The sequence below is a fragment of the Chroicocephalus ridibundus genome, chromosome 7 (assembly GCF_963924245.1).
Source record: "Chroicocephalus ridibundus chromosome 7, bChrRid1.1, whole genome shotgun sequence".
In the NCBI taxonomy this organism is placed as follows: domain Eukaryota; kingdom Metazoa; phylum Chordata; class Aves; order Charadriiformes; family Laridae; genus Chroicocephalus; species Chroicocephalus ridibundus.
In genome coordinates this window covers 13,788,632-13,806,932 of record NC_086290.1, presented here as the reverse complement: position 1 = coordinate 13,806,932, position 18,301 = coordinate 13,788,632, and the positions used below count along the sequence as shown (strand labels likewise).

Genomic DNA, 18,301 nt, shown 5'->3' with positions numbered 1-18,301 from the left:
TCAGTGTCCACAGATCAGGGGATTAGGTCAGGCTAATTATATCATTAAGAATGATCCCGGTGTTTCTATTCTGCTTTTAAATAATAATTTTGAAAAGACTCCCTCTTCCTAAATGCAAATGCACTAGTGAGCTCTTCTTCATGCGGTTAAAATCCTTCTCTGTTTCCCAGACGCATCCCTTCCCAGGCACCTTGGGCAGGCTGTCATTGAAAAGAGAGGAATTGTTCATCCATGGCACGGTTTTAGGTCACAGCTTTCCCTGGAAGCCCACAGGACCGAAGAGGCTTTTGTGTAAAGCATCAGCCCAACCTATTGGATCTGCGATCAGACATTTCAGATAGCCCACGGTACTCGCAAGGTCTAAATTAGAGCGGACAGTAACGCAATGCATATTACTGGTTTTGCGCTGGAGAAGTCCCAGGCCAGCTTGCAAATCTGACAGCATCCAGCAGAGTTTTGCACGGGGAAAAAATGACGTACGTGTGTGCAGCGGGGAGGGATGCCCACGTTGGATGCACTGCGAAAAGCCAGGTTTCTGTTGGACATCAGGGCTTCTTCCCTCTGCAAATTAATGGCGACCAATGGCTGAACCAGCACTGTGGATATAAATCATGGGAAGGAACAGCGAGAAATGAGTACAAGGCTTTTCTTTCTATTTAGTAATTTATCAAGGGAAGTGGCACATTAATAAACAGATCTCCCTTGAGGTGTGGGAGTAACAGAGATAAATATGACTGTCAAATCTGGCCTGCTTCCTTCTGGTAGAGAGGGAGGAGACTGTGGGAATGCAAATGGAGAAAACAGTATCTATATCTGGAAAGACGCATATTATTTGCAGGACAGAAACACTGACAACTCAGCTGAGATGGAGCCCCATCACACTAGGTGCAATACATGCAGATAAAAAACAGAAACCCCATCTAAAGGAGCTCATCTAAATAGATGACACTGGGAAATAGGGACACAGAAAGAAGCAGCAACTTGCTCAAGGAGGTATGTCTGGGGAGGACTGGGAAGAGCACCTAGGTCTTCCCAGGTTGTGGCCCATGTATTGAATCACGATGCCTTATAGTCAGAAGAAAAAAAAGAAAAAGCCCCCCTCCCAAAAGTTCAATTAGTTTAAATCAATATATTAATATGATTCTGAAAGAGCACAGTTTTGGCCCTCATGTTGCTCGGTCCAGGGCTCTGTCAGGGCCTGAATTTCATGAATCAGGTGTGAAGTTTGGGAATACTCCACTCCAACCTTTAGTCAGCCTAAGGGCCTGAGGGGAGTTTGTTTGCTCCTTTTGGTTTTGCATCCATAGTGCCGCTATAAACCGGCTTCTCCTTTTCCAGCTCCCGAGGGACGTGTCACTCACCATGGCAGAATGGGGCTGGAGTCTGCCAGCTGCATGCATTGAGACAGTTTGAGTCTGGTCCCTCCGAATCATGGGACAGCTTTAACACTTGGGAGGTGATTTTTATAGACCATTGTGTGCTCTTTCTGTTTGCTACCTAATCCTTGAGTCGTGTTTTCTAGCATCTCCCTGCCCTGTGAGGCTGCAAAATGTCATTGTACAAAATACTATAAGAAGAATATGTTCAGCATACATGCAACAATCTGATTTTTAGGAGTAATTCCCCAAATTGTCAGTATTGCAGTAAGACATTGCAGCTAGCAACCCTGGAAGCTTCTTAGGTCACAAAAGTGACGAGAGTGCTTGGTTCAAGTATCAGCTTAGCCTTGGACTTCAGTGGGACCTTGGGCACGTCATTTATCTCGTGCAACGAGGGACGTTATGGGTAATAAGGGGACGGTGGTACTAAACCCCATCGATTACACAGCAGCCAGGCATCACAGTGACAGAGCCACTTAGGTACACGGGTGAGTCATGTGGAGACTGGGAGACTGCAACCCAGCCGCTGGGCTGAGGGAAATGTTGACACAAACTTCTGCGAGCCAACACAAATCAAGGAACTATTTGGTCACGCTGGCAGGATATATTTTACCTCTTTGTACATCCCATTCACCCTCTCACATACCAGCACTGTCGTCAGGATGGAAAGTTTATGCTTTTACAAAGTGCCGGGCTTGTATTTGGTGATATACAACCAAAATCAGTCCCTCCAACCAACTAGAGGAAAATAGCTCATATTGCCTGTCTGGGCAAGTTACTGGTTTATTCACAGTGTTTAATAGGATACACCCAGAGCAAGCTTTCTGTGGAGACCGCCACTGGAAAAGCCAGGTAGTAATACAGGGCTGTGCTCATTGAAGGAAGGAGCTGGAGCAGCTGAGCCCTCCTGCACCCCTGGGTGGATGATGGGAATTACCGGGCGGACCCCATGGCCAAGGGGCATATTTTCCCCTTAGAAATGTTATTATTTTTTTTAAATAAGTGACCTAAACACTGTTCTTATTGCTTTTGGAGGGATGAGGTGTTCCAGGCAGGGCTAGGGCTCAGGCAGGGCTTCGGATCTGGTACCCTGGTATCAGGGAAGGTTGTGATATGGCCCATCCCCAGCTCCCATCTGTGCCACCCCGGAGAATTGCAGGTGGGTCAGGCCTGGGCAGAGCTTCCTCTGGATGAAGTCAGTCGTTCCAGTTAGCAGTGCCGAAAGGCTGGGGGAGGCCAAATTGGTACAGTAGTAATTCGCCATGTATTGCAGATCCACAAACGGGACTGGCAGGGTTGGAAATGACTTCATGCCCGAGTGATTGACAATCGCTAATAGGGTCCAGGCACTGGCAGGTCCCCTTGGAGGGGGAGAGCTTGAACTTTGTGCCTGAGCTGCCAAATTGGTTTTCTTAAAACTCTTAATTTACTTTCGGGGCTCCTGGAGCCTCGCCTCCTTCGTTAATTGGATGGTCAGCATTGTGCTCGCGCTCGTTTGGTTTCCGCTCCCTCCGCACACAAGCGCACGCACCATTTCCAAGGGTTGCCCTGGCTCTGACGTGCGGCTCTTCTGGCCCGCGGCTCCCATCACCGAGTCCACGGGGACGGCTACGCTCACAGAAACCTTGCAGGGTCTTTTCCCTTTTAATTTTAAGTTAATTTAGTGCCGATGAAAGGGGGTGATGGACAGGCTTCTGTTTATCCTCCAAAGAGGGCGATGCAAGCAGTTGTTCACGGTGCTGCCTGACCCCTGTCACTCAGCGCCCAGCAGAGAGGAAACCTCCCGTCAAAGTGCAGCCGGTCCCTGCGCTGGTCCGGGCTCCTGAACATCCCACAGCAGTCACAAGTGCAGCAGGTCTCAGCACCTCTCGTGGCCCCACAGGACGGGAGCAGCCCACTGGCATTGTCTGACAAAGTCTCTCTTTCCTACAGTTTCCCGGTTTTCGAGCCCGCGAGTGACTCCGAGATTAAGCCGAAAACGAGCCCTGTCTATCTCCCCGCTGTCTGATGCCAGCATTGATCTCCAGACGATGATCAGGACCTCCCCAAACTCTCTCGTGGCATATATCAACAACTCCAGAAGCAGTTCAGCGGCAAGTGGCTCCTACGGCCATTTATCTGCTGGGACAATCAGGTAAAGCTCAGGGACTGGCTCCGTTCAGATGTGTAGCCATCCCTAAAAAAGGAGGGGTGATCCTCCAACGAGGGAGATCTTCCCTTCCTCACAACCTCTGCCTTTGTGCATTGGGGCTGTGTAATGTATTAACTCAAAGCCCCCATCTGGTTTTCCACGCGGAAGGGTACTTTGTGGCATGGGGGGGTGAGGGGGTGGGGTGCTGGATTTGGATTATTTGCTACCAGATTTCCAGTAATTACAGTATGATCATGCCTCCCTGAAGCAGAGATGGAGAATAAATTCACCTAAAAAATGCTCATTATGAGCGGTTGGACTGATTAAGAAACTCTCTGATTTAAGAGATTGCCCCAAAGTATTCTCCAAATTATTGGTCCACATCCTTATGAAAAAAAATGTTGCCTGGGCGGATTTAAAAGCTTAATTCTAAAAACATATTTAAAACAAATCTAAGCCCTTGAGTAAAGTTTTGCTCAAACCTTAATTAAAAAGCACTTACACTAGGCAGCTCACTGTTGTCAATTCCTGCCGTGATTGCTTCACCCAAGTTTCACAATGTTATTATTCTTTTTATTACTTAACTGTTAAAAATGTTAGTTCTAATTAACACTGATGTTGCAAAGCAAGGGTTTCTAAAGATCATGCACTCCTAAAATTCGTAGGGGAAAACAGAGACATTGCCATTAGTAACTGTAACATTAATTTTATCAGCTACTTTATCTGGCAGCATCATTTAGAAATTGACTGTAGAATCAAACATAATGCTAATTTAAACAAATAGCAACTCCTTGTCTAGTAATCATATTTTTCTAGACTTGTCATCTGTTGTCTTTAACTGGGCATACCTGTAGCATCTCATCTTATACTCAGATTTTAAGTTTTTCAGGGTAACATCTGCTATTTTCAACAGACCAGTAGAACGCACAGTCTGACCCAATGGTCAGTTGTTGGCCTCCGAGAGAAAAATCAAGTAATAATACTGAATTTCAAACTTCTTGGTGTTCTAAAGGCGTATCTCGAATGTCAGGAATTGTAAAATGGGTTACATATATAACAGGATAACTGTCAGAAATTTGGGGTGGAAAGACTCTTTTGTTATTATTTTAACAATGTCTTCGTGGCAGGAATGAAATCCTTTCTCACCCCCTCAGACCCAGATCCTAGTAGCACTTCAGAAAGTCATTTTTTGGCTTTGCTGTAATACAACAAAGCTGTGCAGCAGCCTGCCATCACACCTCATTTGCTGCAGATCATATCTAACTCCCAGAGCTCTTTTACACTGTAGTGGTTTTTGCCCTTTATTCTTTTGGTCAAGTTGTCATTAACTGGTTTGGAACAGAAATACTAATTGTATGGTCCCCAGCAATAAGTATTTTCTCTAAAAGCAAAGTTGGAAATGAAGCGTGTTGCTAATTACGGCCCCCTTCTCTGAGCACTCACACCGTGGGCAGTTTTAGTGATGTGAGAGAAAATAGCATGAGGGTAAAGGTTCAGGGCAGCCATCTCTTAAGGGTGGCAAATAATCGATTTTTGGGCTGAGAGCCTATGGTTCGTGCATCACCTGCCTGGAGTATAGAGAGCTGAGCATCACCCGTGCTTCTCCATCTCTGCCAAGGGGACTCGAAGCTGGGAGTGAACCCCTTGATTCCAGAAGCATCACTTTGTTTTTAATGCTGGCGACTGCTGCATCCTGGCTGGGACCTGTTTCCCCCAGTTAGCACCCAAGCAGCCAGGAGCTGGTGGTGTTTCTGGTCACCACTGACCTAGATCGGAGCTGAACCAGTGACCTACATGAGAAGGGTGACATACTTCAGCCGTCCCCTGAGCCAGCACTCCCCTCACCTGAATGCAGAGTAAATTGCATGGTTTGGGACTATGTTAAGTGGATAGTTATTCATCCCCACTGTGACCTGTGCCAGGTGAGCCAGGTGATGCTGATTTTTAACGTCCAGGGTAGCATAACCCCAAGGTCTTGAGTCTGCAGAATAGGTCTGCCTGGGAAAACCTGGGAGCCTCGGGAGCTGCCAAGCCAGATGTGTCCAAGTCCTGTCCTCTTCTGCACTCCCTGCCAAGGGCTTTGGCTGTTTTTAAACATAGGAAGCAAAGAAATTACAATCGGTCTGATATGTGGGTCGAAATGAATCAGAAGTTTGCTGAGGCTGACGCAAGATGGGTCCTGTCTTTGCAGTAAAGCAGGCTGTCAGGCTTATCGTGGCATTGAAGGCATCTAGCTGGGGCATTGCAGCCTGCCTCCTGGAGCCTCCGGGAAGCCCAACTTGAATCAGTCACTAGCTAATGTGATAAATATTGTTTAAAATAACTCCTCATCATTTCTCCTCCTTATATTGCTGCAGCCCGGCGTTCAGCTTCCCCCACCCCATTAACCCCGTGACATACCAGCAGATCCTGACCCAGCAGAGGGGCCTGAGCTCAGCCTTTGGACACACTCCTCCCCTGATCCAGCCGTCCCCGACCTTCCCCCCGCGGCAGCACATGGCGGTCATCTCTGTCAACCCACCGCCGGCACAGATCAGCAGCAACAGCAACTGTGTCTCCGATTCCAGCCAGGTAGGACGGCCATCCTGGCTCTCTCCATGCACGGCACACGGAAATGGAGGCACTTTCTCCACGGGATGAAGGCTGCTCTTCATGGTGGCTGCGGGAGTTTTACCCACTTTCTTTTTATTCATGCTCTCTCTTTACTTGGCTTTTTCTTTCTCCTGGCAAAGTGTTTCTGGACTAGTCGCAGCCAAATTTTGCGCCCACCTCCCTCCCTTGCACACACACATTCTGGCTGGGACCTGTTTCCCCCTACCCATGCAGGAACCAAACGTCTTCATCCATCAAAGCGTTGAACATGATATGCAGGGTCATCTTCTCAAGCAGCAAATCTCCTTGAACACGTTATGTGCTATTGAAATCGAGAGAATTAAGCACGTGCTGGAATGTTTTGCGAGATAAACACCTGAGCACTGTGAATCAAGCTTCATCGGTTCCTTCACCAATTCCCCCCTTCTCTTTTTGACTGATGTGAACCATACCGATGGTCTTAAAACACCTTATTCCTTTCCTCTTTAACATATAAGTGCATCCTACCTAGGACCTCTAGCATTTTACTTCTTGTTCCTTCTCCTTCGGTAGCTTTCTCTCTCAGGGTATCCCTGCTGTTGATTTTTACTGTTAAGGTTTGCAAAACCAGGGGCCAGGTTTTGTAAACTAGGAATGCCGTGATGTGTATGAAATCCCACGCCTCAAATGCGTCCTTGCAAATACCTGTGAGCTCGCACAGGCTCATGCATGTGTGCACAAGCCCTCCACATTCACATTCAGGTTTAGTGGATACGTCTAGCACATTTTTAATCACTTTTCCTTCCCATTTTCATTCCTTGGAAGTTTAAATTGCAGTTGCTTTTCTCCCCAAAGACTTGTTTCACCTCATTTCACACCCATTTCAAATTGTTGTTTTAGTTGTATCATACTGAACTTTTCAGACTGGTTTATTGTTTTAGGGTTTCTCATGGCTGCTGCGCTGCAAACTCTGTTTGTTATTGAAGGTTATTTGATTGATTGGTTTTGTTTTCTTCTCACAAACTGGCTACCAAAATAATGGGGCTGGCAGGAGTCATGCCTCTGTTTAATAACTTGCAGGACCAATCTTGAGCAATTAGCAAGAGTGTATTTAAAATGTTAATGCTCCAATTTTATGCACATACAATGGGATGTTTTTTTCTCCTGAAGTTGTTCTCATTTTTTAAGAGCTTAGCAAAATATACACATAGCCTTTCATGCACCCAGCAAGCCAGAGCCCTCACATGTAACCAGAGCCCCCTGCTCCCCCCAGGAATTCATTTTCTCAACAAATCATTTCATCGCATTGAGAAATAAATTCGTGGCTTGGGTGGGGGTTGCATAAGGTTTTGATGGCTTTGACAGGGACTGGATCGCTCTGAAACGGAGCAGCAGTGGCGAGGCCAAGCTCGCTGGTGAGCCTGCAGAAGCTGACGCTGCCCTTGACTCTTCCCTCTCTTCCATCTCTGTCTTGCACAAACCCACACCGGGTCGTCTTCATGTGAAACCCAGGCCAACAGGCCAATACCCCGTTGTCCCCAGCCACTCCTGAAGTTCAACCTTGACCGATGTTTTACTTAACTTTTAATGAAGAGGTGGGCTGCAGCCAGTCTCTCACCCCGAACCCCGGTGCCATACCTTGCCTGGTTTTCTTTCCTAGAGCAAGCAGAGCAGCGAGTCGGCCGTCAGCAGCACAGTCAACCCAGTAATTAACAAGCGCAGCAAAGTCAAGACTGAAGTCGAGGGCTTGCCCCCAGCGTCCCCAACCACACAGGTAACCTTCTTGGTGCGAGACGTGTTGTGGGGCCGAGGCAGCAAGCTGCTGGGTCTCGCTGGCCTTGGGAACAATACCCTTGGCACTTTTTGCGGCGGCTGGGAGCAAGGCATCGAAGTCTGCCAGGCAGGCGAGCGTCTCTTGCAGCAGGAAGCCCAGCAAGGTGCGGGGCAGAGCTGCAGCGCCCGAGTGAAGCATCCAGTAGGTGCTTGGGACTCAGATTGCTGTTGCGGTGCTTGGGTAGAAAAGGAGGGTGGGGATATTTCAAGCGTGGTAACTTTAAAAATGATGTCTGAGTTTTCTGTGCTGCAAAGCGAGCAGCGCTGGTGTCTCAGAGCGAACATAGATTACGAGGGAGTCTTGCATGTAGGTAGAAAGCTTGCAAAAAAAAGAACGACTTCTTGATTCAACAAGGAATTTCTCCTAGAAACATCCTTTACACTGGCAACACAGCATTTGACACCAAGAAGGGCCCAAAGGCCTTTACTTTCTTTCCGGAGCTCTGTGATTGCAAACTGTTTAATGGCTGACAGTATCCATCTGACCATCCTTTATCACAACTGTAAACTATCAGGAGTGCTCTGGGCACTTCATTTTCATGAAATATTAGACCATGTTATTGTCAAGCGAATGGAAGAGTTGATGACAAATTTCTCCTTCTGCCCTGGTTCAGGAGCAGGTCTCAGCATGATGCATGGGGACAGCAACGTGTGCAGTCATCAGGGGGCTGGTAAAATTGATGAAGATAGCATATCAGGGAAAGATAAACATGCTGTAGTCAGCACGATTAGGGCAAAGAGGCATCTCTCTGGAGCTTTGAGTTTAGGAGTGCCTCTACACACTGCTGCAAAAGAAGCACATGCCCCGAAAAAACAATCTGGCCACCACCCAGGCTAATAGGGCCACGTGTTTAATTTCTTGTGGCAAATGAAAAAAAAAGATTTGAAAGCCATCAGCTGCTTTCTCAAAGCATCTGTAGCAGAAGAGCCGTGGGACGGACAGCTGCTTGCTCGATGACTGTCATCTTCCTTTCCCTGCTCCAATTTGAAGAGGTGAGCACCCAAGCGCAGGGAGCGCTTGGGTAGCATCAGCCGGGCTCATCCCTGCGGCCCTGCCCCAGGGCTTCATCCACTGAGCCTTTTGTGAAATAATCACTGAAAGAAGGGGGAGGATCATTTAAAGTGGCGCAAGGAGGCTTGATTCGAATAGCAAGGTGAAATTAAGAGAAGGAAAATGCACGCTGGTCATCTAATAGTTCCTAATGAGGAGAATCTGTGAAGTAACGCCCCAAGGGAAATGTAGGCCTCACGGCTTGCAGCGTTTCAGTATTGACTGGGAAATTACTGGAAAGTGCCTTGTAAGAGACAGCCCATTCTTGGCAAGGAGAACAGGTTTTAAGACTGAACGTAGTAGGTGTCTCCGCTTCAGTTGGTCTAAGCGACAGGAACTCGTTAAATTTGGGGATTCCTGTTCTGCAGGAGACTGTGCTGAAAAGTTGAGTTACAGTCACTTAATTATTGACTGATACATTTTTTGCAGAGTATGAAGCTCAGCCATCCCCAAAAAAGCACGTATGTGTGTGTTTTGTTTTGGAAATGCTGTACTGGAAACGCCTCATGTGAGTTGTGGTTTGGGTGTTTAAAATCCTTGGCCAGACAGTATCTCCGATGATGGCTGGTGCTATAAAAAATGCAATCCAGACAAGATTAGTGGGACACAGTGGAGCACCAGGCATGAGGGACGTGACTTACTGTGCTCTTACGGTACCACAATAGCTCCAGTAGAGATTCAGATTAACATTGAACTAGCAAGAAATGAAACGGGTCAGTCCTCTTCAACAAATTAAAATGGTTTCAATTCCATTTTTCCAGCAGAATGTATAAAAATTTTGGCAAAATAAGATCTTTAGTAGAAAATTTCACTTTCCCACAGACCACACTTTGCATGCAGAGAAACGTTTCAACAAAAGCAATGTTCACAGCTCAACCAAATAGGAATTGCAGGAAAAAGAAGCAGCCATTTGAACCTTCTCAGACTATTGCTCTGGGCTCTGGTATAGTTTGAATCTCCAGGAGTCTTTCTGTAAATTACTACAGTTTCCTGTCCCGAGAGCCACCTTACAATACTATTTTTTTTTTAAATGAACAGCTAATTAAAACAAATCTCTTCCTCTCCATATCTAAACTTTTCAATTGAAAAGTCACAGCTGGCATGTATGTCATGAGCTAGTTAATGAAAACTGTTGAATTTTCAAACAGTACCTGTCACATTCCAGGCCATATAATGCCATTAAGTCATTAATCATTGCAGCCCCTCAGTTGGCACTGGGAAGGTGTTGGTGGGGAAGGAGATGGCAGCCAGATAGGTCCATTTCGGCAGGTCAGAGGCAGTTTGAGATGGATCTGGCTGTGTCTACACACTTATGGGGCCAACTGGAGCATCAGATCATGAGGAACAGTGCCTGATGCGGTCAGTCGCCCCCGACGCTCCTGTCTAAAGCTGCCCTGGAGGCGGGGTGCTCTGTGCTGGGCAGTAGTCGTAACTGGGAGGAAAGGCAAGGAAGGGGGTCAAAACCTGCAGGGTGTTGTATTGCTACATTCCCAAGCCAATATTGGCTGCCGATTGCCTTGTCTGTAGTGCAAGTGTCTGACGCACGCAGAGCCAACAGCTGTCCTTACCTCTGAATTGTACTAATTATATTGAATGTTACACTATTGTGTGGGTGTCGATGCTTTAATCCTCATAGCAGCCATAAAAAAATCTTCTGTGCTTCATTTACCCCTGAGGAGCTGGCTAGACAGAGAAGTTAAGGAGAGAGCTCACAGCGAGCCCAGCATTAAAGTAACTCATTTATGAGTCCACAGCCCCCGGAGCTCTGCTCTGCAGCCCACTCGTCACTGGGTCTTGCTCAAGCTTCCCAAATTTCCCAATCTCAGAGGAGCGCTTTGACAGTTCACTACTTCGTCCCTGTGGACCACCCTGCAGGCTAAAATCTTTGGGTAAGGATTAGGTATAATTTTCTCACCTATTGAAAGATGCAAAAAACAGGAGCCCCCTCCTCAGCCGACATCAGGTGAGTGTGGTAACCACTAGGCTTTGACTGCTCTGTGCTTTCTTCATGCTCATATTTCCCCACTCCCCCCCAGATCAGAAGTTTTGCTCCAGCAAAGAGCACAGCCAAAGGTCAAAAGTCATCCTTTTCCTTTCTTCAGCCTTTCCTGGCGCTGCCCACGATCTGGCTGGAGCCAGCCACTGCTGTGACCACACTTTCGGGGTGCTTTGTATCCCTTTCTACCAAAATTCTGTAACTCGTTATTTCCCAGTAATCAAGGATGTTATGTTGCCACAACGAGTACGCTTTTGTGTTCGGTTGATATTTGCCCTGTAATCTATGAGTGACGGAGGAATTCAGATGAGAGAAGTTCACCTTATACAATGTACTGTTGTGTGTTGCAGGAGCATCTGACAGACCTGAAAGAAGATCTAGATAAGGATGAATGTAAGCAGGAGCCTGAAGTTATTTATGAGACGAACTGTCACTGGGAAGGGTGCACAAAGGAATATGACACTCAAGAGCAGCTCGTCCATGTGAGTAATGGTTGGGAGGAAACCCCAGCGATAAATTTGGGTTTCTGTGCACTTGTCCTCATTTTTTATCACTAGCTGCTGTATAGCCAGAGCTCACTCTGGGACCTACTAAAGGTGCAAATCAGAGATACAGTGTGTAAACACTGCCAAAGCAGGTCGCAGCTCCCCAGGGAGTTTAGCTGCAGGAAGCATCTCATAGATTATTTGATGTTGCTCTCTTCTCAGCTGCTGAGGCTGCAGTTTCGGTCCCCCTTGTGCACGACCCTATGACAGAAGGCTCCGTGCAAAGGACCTGATCAGAAAATAGGGAAGGGGGCTGAACCCTTACCCCTTCCCTGGACATATTCACTCAGCCTCCCCACGCACCTACATTGCGGTTGGACTAGATGACGTTTAAAGGTCCCTTCCAACCTAACACATTCTATGATTCTATGATCAGCATGGGCCAGGGATTGTCCATAATGTCCTCACTCCCTGTCCAGGCCACAAAAGCCTTTTATGCTGCTGTGACATATCACTTAGAGGCTGTTGACCTGCTCAGCTTATCCCTCCCACAAAAATAGAGCACTTCCAGAGTTTGGAGACATGCTCCAGTGTCTCCATCAGGGCCTGAAATAGAGAAAGTGGGTTGATTTTTTAAGAATTGGGAAATAGGGCTTCCGTAATCACAGTGACGTCCCCAAACCAGTGTCAAAACTGCTCCCTGAAGGATCCCCAAACCAAGTCATTAATCAGATTTTCAGTTCTAATTAATTCCGAGAACCTTTTGTGTGCTTTGCTTCACCTGGGAATCCACCATTTGTTTTCCTTTGGCTTCCGGGGCTGACAAATCCCTCAAACTCGGGGCAAGTCCCAGTGAAATCAGACATGATCTGTGTCTAAGCCCTATCCTGCCCTCAGACCAGCACCCTCCCAGCCCTCATTTGGGATCTGTCGTGCAAGCCCCACTTCCCTGAAGCCAGCCCCCAGGTGATGGGAATTCACCAGCCCCAGCAAAATGCTGGACTTAGCAAATTTTGTGACTGGAGCCCCTATCTTCTCCTTTCCCTTCAGCCTTTTGCTGCCTGGCTCCAAGCCTGCCAGGGGCCACCCATGTGCAAGTTCACTTGTAGCCCCCATTCTGAAGGCTTTTGTCTGCTCTCACCCTTTTTTATAGATCTTCATTTTAGTTTAGATGCCACCAAGCAGGCATCAGTCTCTGCTTCCCCAAGCTGTGCACACAAACATTATCTTAGTCCAGAGGGACCACACTCTAAATTATAATCTTGGGCATGTATTCTTCCTCCATCTAAAGCTAGCACCTGCCTGCCTCTGCCAGAAGTCACTGGTTCAGTGCAGCAAATCCTTGAGTACAGACAGATTTGGAAGTGGATTTCAGGGCCAAATGAGTGATAAGGTGCTTAATGGGCTGCATGTTGCATGCCACGGGATGTTGCTTTTCTGGGGTTAAACCGCAGCACTCCTGTCGGATGGGCTGGGCTCACATTTGTTGGGCGGTATTTGTGCGTTTCCATCTCAGATGTAAGAAAAACTCTAACTCTGCCCAGAGCAAAGTGCAGGGCAGATCCAGGCAGCTCAGCACAATTTATTTCCAGAGAAAACCCAAAGAAAAATATTTGATGGAATGTCCAAGATTTTCCTAAATTCGGAAGGTTATAAAAACGGAGGCTTCTGTACTATGATTACTAGCAACATGGGGTTGTGGATTTGGGATGCCCAAAATACACGTGCAAATGAAATACAGATGTCGTGGGCCAACTTCTGAGAAGGTGGCATCCCACCATGCATGGAAAAACTCTAGTTTGTGTGCAGAGCAAAGTACCTGGGCGTGCAGGGTCTGTTCTCCACCCACAGTGGGCAATGTGCTTGTGGGAGAAGTGCGTGTTAACGGGGAGCAGCAGGAATGAGGACTTACTTTTTCAAGCACCACTGCTGCTCCCAGCCTTGAAGGTCACACTCACAATTTGAGAGAAGCCCAAGCAAAGCCTCCAGCCAGATGGGGGTTTGATGGGGGCTATGGAGCCACTGAAGTGTGGTCAGTTGTGCAACTGCTTCTCTACCATGTGATGGGATGCAGACGTTGCCCAAACAGTGAGTTAATAAGCCTGAAGGGGACTACAGTCCCTGTCCCATAAATGTGTCTTCCTCTGGCCCAAGCAGGACCCAACGGGCAAGCCTGTGCACTCCCCCACTCCTAGCACTGCCGTGCATAGTCTTAGTTGCAAGTCAGACTCCCACACAAACAGAGCCAAGATGTGTATCTTCCCAGTCTGGTCTGGATGTGGTTTAGTGTGTCCGTGGGTCTCTTGAGGGGTTCACTAGATTTCCACCATCTGAGGCTAAAATCTCACATCAACGCTATGTTATAAAACCTGTAGGCAGCTGAGCTCCAAACCGATATGAAACCTCTCCCAAACCCAGCCTCTCCCGACCCTCCCGGCACTCTTGCCCCTGGGTAGACCTGGTGCCCCAAGCAGCAGGTCCCTGTTTCCAGGATTGGGCCATGGCACACAAAATGCTTGGGCTGGATTTGACTGGGACCATGAAGGTCACGGATTCTGTTTTAATGCGGTTTTGTGTCCTTGTGCTGCCTCACCACCCCGAAAAAGTCTCACCCTGAGCCATAACATGTGTGCCTGGCCTTGGCCAGGGGGACGAAGGCGGGGGCTGGAAAAAAATCTCAGTGCAAAAAAACAAAACCCAAACCCCAAAGTGGTTTATTTTAGGATTTCCTGTCAGTGAATGTCTGCTGAAAATACAGGAGCGAGGACAGGCATTATTTTTGGCAGCAAGACCCCATTCAGAGAGACAAGGCCGCCGCGGGAACAGTGCTGCCGACGGCCTGGTCTCCGTCTCTGTTTATTTTCGGCAGGGCTTCATCTGCCCCAGCCTGGGAGAAAGCGACCCTTGTCTTCCTCCCAGGGTGGACGAAGGCACCATTCTGGGTCTGGCTTTTCAACACCCGGGCGCAGAATTTTACGGACCCCAGTAATTAGCAGTAATTGAGGCCGCCGAGCTCTCCTTGGCGCATAGCTCGCAGATGCTGTCATTTCCTGCCAGCCGCCAGCGCTGGACAGCAGGTGGATGTCTTGGGGCCGGCGTACGGGCTGGCGTGCGAGCAGCCTGGCCTCCTCCTCTCCCCCGTCCTCCAGCAGCTCCCCAGGAAAGGGTCCCAGCTAGGTAAATGCGGCACAGGAGGGTTTGGCAGAGACAAAAATGACTCTGTCATCCTCCCTGACAGCGGCATCAGGCAGCCTGGGAGACACTGAGAGGGCTCCTCTCTCCCTGGCATCATGGGTCCCTGTTGCTTTTGCAAACCGCCCATTTATAGCTACTTTGGACCCAGCACCTTCTCCTGCAGGACACACCAGACCACAGCACTGGCTCCCGTGTCCCTGGTGTTATCTGTGCACCTGAGACCCAGGTGCAATGCCTGACACAAGCACTGGGGAGGGAACACCTGGCTTTCGGAGCACCGTGCATGCTTCACTGGCATCAGCTCTTCCAAGAGTGACCTGCTTCTCCCTTCTCTCCTACCAGCACATCAACAATGATCACATCCACGGGGAGAAGAAGGAGTTTGTCTGCCGCTGGCAGGACTGCACGCGGGAACAGAAGCCCTTCAAGGCTCAGTACATGTTGGTGGTGCACATGCGAAGGCACACCGGAGAGAAGCCACACAAGTGCACGGTAAGCTGGCAGGGACACATGGCGCATCTCAGCTTGGCAAGTGGGACACTGGACTTCGGTGGTCACACAGATGTGTGTGCAGATGCAGGCATGGCTTCAAGCAGGGCTCTCCCAGCGTACCTGCCCGCATAGGGCCAGTCCAGCTCTCTGTGTCTGAGTTAGAGCTACTTGCAGGTAACACCCTGGGGACAAGGCAAGTGGTCGAGGTGTTAATGGGAAAAACTGCATTTCCTTGGGGAAAATGGCTTCAGCTCTACCACAGAGATCCAGAGTGACTCAGGACAAGACACTTAAGGTGCAAAACCAGCCAATTTAGTTGCTTACATCCAAGAAGGAAATCCAGTAACCCCACACTGTGGGGAAGCACCTAACCCTGGTCATGTCTAACTCAGCGTCACCCAGTACTGCTGCTGGGGCTGCAAGTTTCCATCACCCACATACCCAAGTGTGCACACAAGCCTCCTTCCAGCCTGGGGAGCTAGGCCAACACCTCCTGCCTCTGCTCTCTTAATACAAGAGGTGAGGTCAACCTTGGGTGCTTAAACCCCAAGAGGAGCTCAGTTCCCAGACATCCTGCATGCAAGCAGCACTGTGCCTAGTGTTAAACGCTGCCTGAGGAAGAGCTCAGGGTGCTGTTTTCTGTCTCAACCCTGGGGGTACAGGCTTATCTAGCACATGGGAGAGCTGGGCTCACCTCCTCCTCAACTTTGAGATGTTAAAGCCCGTATCTGCTCTCACACGTGGAGTCTCCCACCACACCACTGGCTGACGTGGGGCAGCCAAGGATGACTTGATGGGAGGCACAAGAAAGAAGCTGTGGCCACTTGGTGTTCACCATCTCTTTCCACATATGCTTCATCCTTTTTTCCTCCCAAAGGTCCTTCCTAGTCTTTTGATATCCTCTGCTCCCTGCCTTCTCCTGCCAGTTTTTCATACCTCCTCCACTGTCAGTGTTATGCTGTTCCTCTCCCCAGAGTCTCAGAGATGAGTCTTTCTGCTCAGCAGATGTCTGAGCCCTCCTCCTGTATCTTTCTCCTCTTCTGCTCCATTAGTCACTTCCAGCCGTGCTCCCTCCCTGGCTCTGCCCCAGCTCCCGCTTACAAATATTAGGATATGTATGATTTGCTTGCTGCCTGACTCCTTTATCAATCTTCCAGCCCTGTGTTCATTTAATTTAGAGCATAAGCTCCCTAGGGCACGGGGCCGTGTCCTTTGTTTTAATCTTCTAAAGCACTTTGCCCAGTTCTCGTGCTTTACCAATCTTCCTTAAAAGTATCACGGAATATTGATCGTCAGAGTGCTACAAAGTGGGCAGTGAGGGAAAGTCTAGCCCTGCCCTTGCAGGTAGAGGGACTTAGAAGACAAAAAGCAGCAGGGATTTTTGTCCTGCGTCCTCTTCAGTGCTGTAATGGAGCAGGAAAAAGCACCGCTGCACAATCCTGCCTCTTTCAAGCCTCGGTTGTGTCGCACTGGAGCAATGGCAAGGCTGTGTGTGTTTGAGTCTCAAGTCCTCCTCTGCCTGCTGGAGATTTGCCATCCCTCCATGTGAGATATGTCGCAGCAACTCTTCCTGAACTGGAGCACCACCGGTTTCCAATTGCCTGGGATACATGGCAGCTCTGCAGACGGTGCCTTTCTGTGGCAGAACATTCCTTGTCCAAATCTGGCAGTGATTTTTCAAAGCGCCGTTTGTTTCAGACAAGAAGTTTGCGGTGTACATAAAGCTACAGATGAGCCCAATTGCAGCCTGGGATTCGGTCAAGGATTATTTCAACAGATGACAGCCAGAACTCCCACTGACATAATCAAATCCACGCGTAAGAGTGGGAACAACTGCTTTGAACATGCACGGCCTGCTTTGCAGAGAAGCTCCTATTTGAAAATGCGGCCTCAGTACTTTTGCTCTTAATAACTGCATTTTTGTGTCAGTATCCAGCAAAACCAGAATGGACACACGAGTTGCCTCATGCTGAGTTCCCTTTGTTTTCCAGCAAATGGAACGATGTATTTCAATAACCATAAGGAACTTGAGTTGTAAAGGACCGTTAGCACAAGGCAAGAGAAGAAAGGGATATACTGTGCTACCTCAAAGTTGCAGCATGTTCTATGGGCCACATGGGCTAATGAAAGTTGTCTGAGGAAGGGGAACTGGATCCATCCCACCCTGACAAAACCGTGGAAGGAATCAGCTCTTGCAGGATGCTCCTACTGTCCTTGAGGAGATCTGGATACCTCACGAGAGCAGAGCAAGTTTGCCTTATGCCCACCATCCCTACGCCAGACCTTAAAGGGAAACTTAAGCAACCCTACTTCTTTTTCAGGACACCAAAGTCATACGGGATCAACCTGTGCCTACCTGCTTCATGGATTTCACGGGCTGCGTGTCTGCCTCACTCCTTAGCAGTGCAGGCAAGTCCTATGCCCGTGGAGCACCAGGAGACAGGTACCGTTGCTATTGCACGCAGCTGCCTTTGGCCTCTGCCCAAAAGGGCCAGATCTCTGGACACGTGGGACCACTCTGCTGCCCACAGGGAAATACAACACTGAGCTGCGGCATGACCTATCCTCCTGGGACGCCAGTTTCTTCACTGTCCAAGACTCAAATGTAGCAGTGTGAAGCCCTGTCACATCTGGACTGAACTTGTAGAGACGTTTAAGTGATCTAGCTAAAATACACCACCTTGGAGCTTGCATACATTACAACAGGAGGGTCTGCTTGTTGAAATTTAAACTGTGTTTTCAGGTGCTTCCATAGGAAGTGCAGCATGGGCTCTACAACGGTCCCAGCCAAACAGCAAGTGCAGCATTTTGCTAGAATTTGGCGGGGGGCCTCGCACTTCTTAAAACCTCTTCCAGTCTTTGTAAGTTCCCACTTGTTTTGTCAAAGAACATTTAAGGTGGCATCTTGGGTTTGAGATGAAATCCTCCCATACTGCAGACAGGGCAGGTGCAGGGAGAAGCCTCCAGCCCAGCCAGAGTGGAGGGCGGCAGGACTTACATCACCCGAAGCCTCACCATGTCTCCCAAGCTGCTCCTTCTCGTTGTGTGGGCAGCTGGTTTCCTCCCAGGAGGAAGGTTCCTGGCCTGCTTTGTCATCCAAAAATCCATCTGTCTTCAAGACTGAGAGTCTTGTTTTTTAAACTGGTAATGTCAGACGGCCTGACCACA

General features: G+C 48.6%; 1 protein-coding gene across 4 annotated transcripts in view; it reads left to right on the top strand.

Moving 5' to 3' along the window:
* The window catches only part of GLI2 (GLI family zinc finger 2), a 202,264-nt gene that overhangs the window by 168,886 nt on the left and 15,077 nt on the right, over window positions 1-18,301 (top strand). For 3 of the 4 annotated variants that reach the window (XM_063341971.1, XM_063341973.1, XM_063341970.1), the window contains 5 exons: window positions 3,312-3,513; window positions 5,868-6,081; window positions 7,742-7,855; window positions 11,312-11,443; window positions 14,984-15,133. In XM_063341971.1, the coding sequence (XP_063198041.1) occupies window positions 3,312-3,513; window positions 5,868-6,081; window positions 7,742-7,855; window positions 11,312-11,443; window positions 14,984-15,133 (812 nt within the window). The remainder of the gene's footprint in view (window positions 1-3,311; window positions 3,514-5,867; window positions 6,082-7,741; window positions 7,856-11,311; window positions 11,444-14,983; window positions 15,134-18,301) is intronic. The other variant, XM_063341972.1, reaches the window with a different exon arrangement.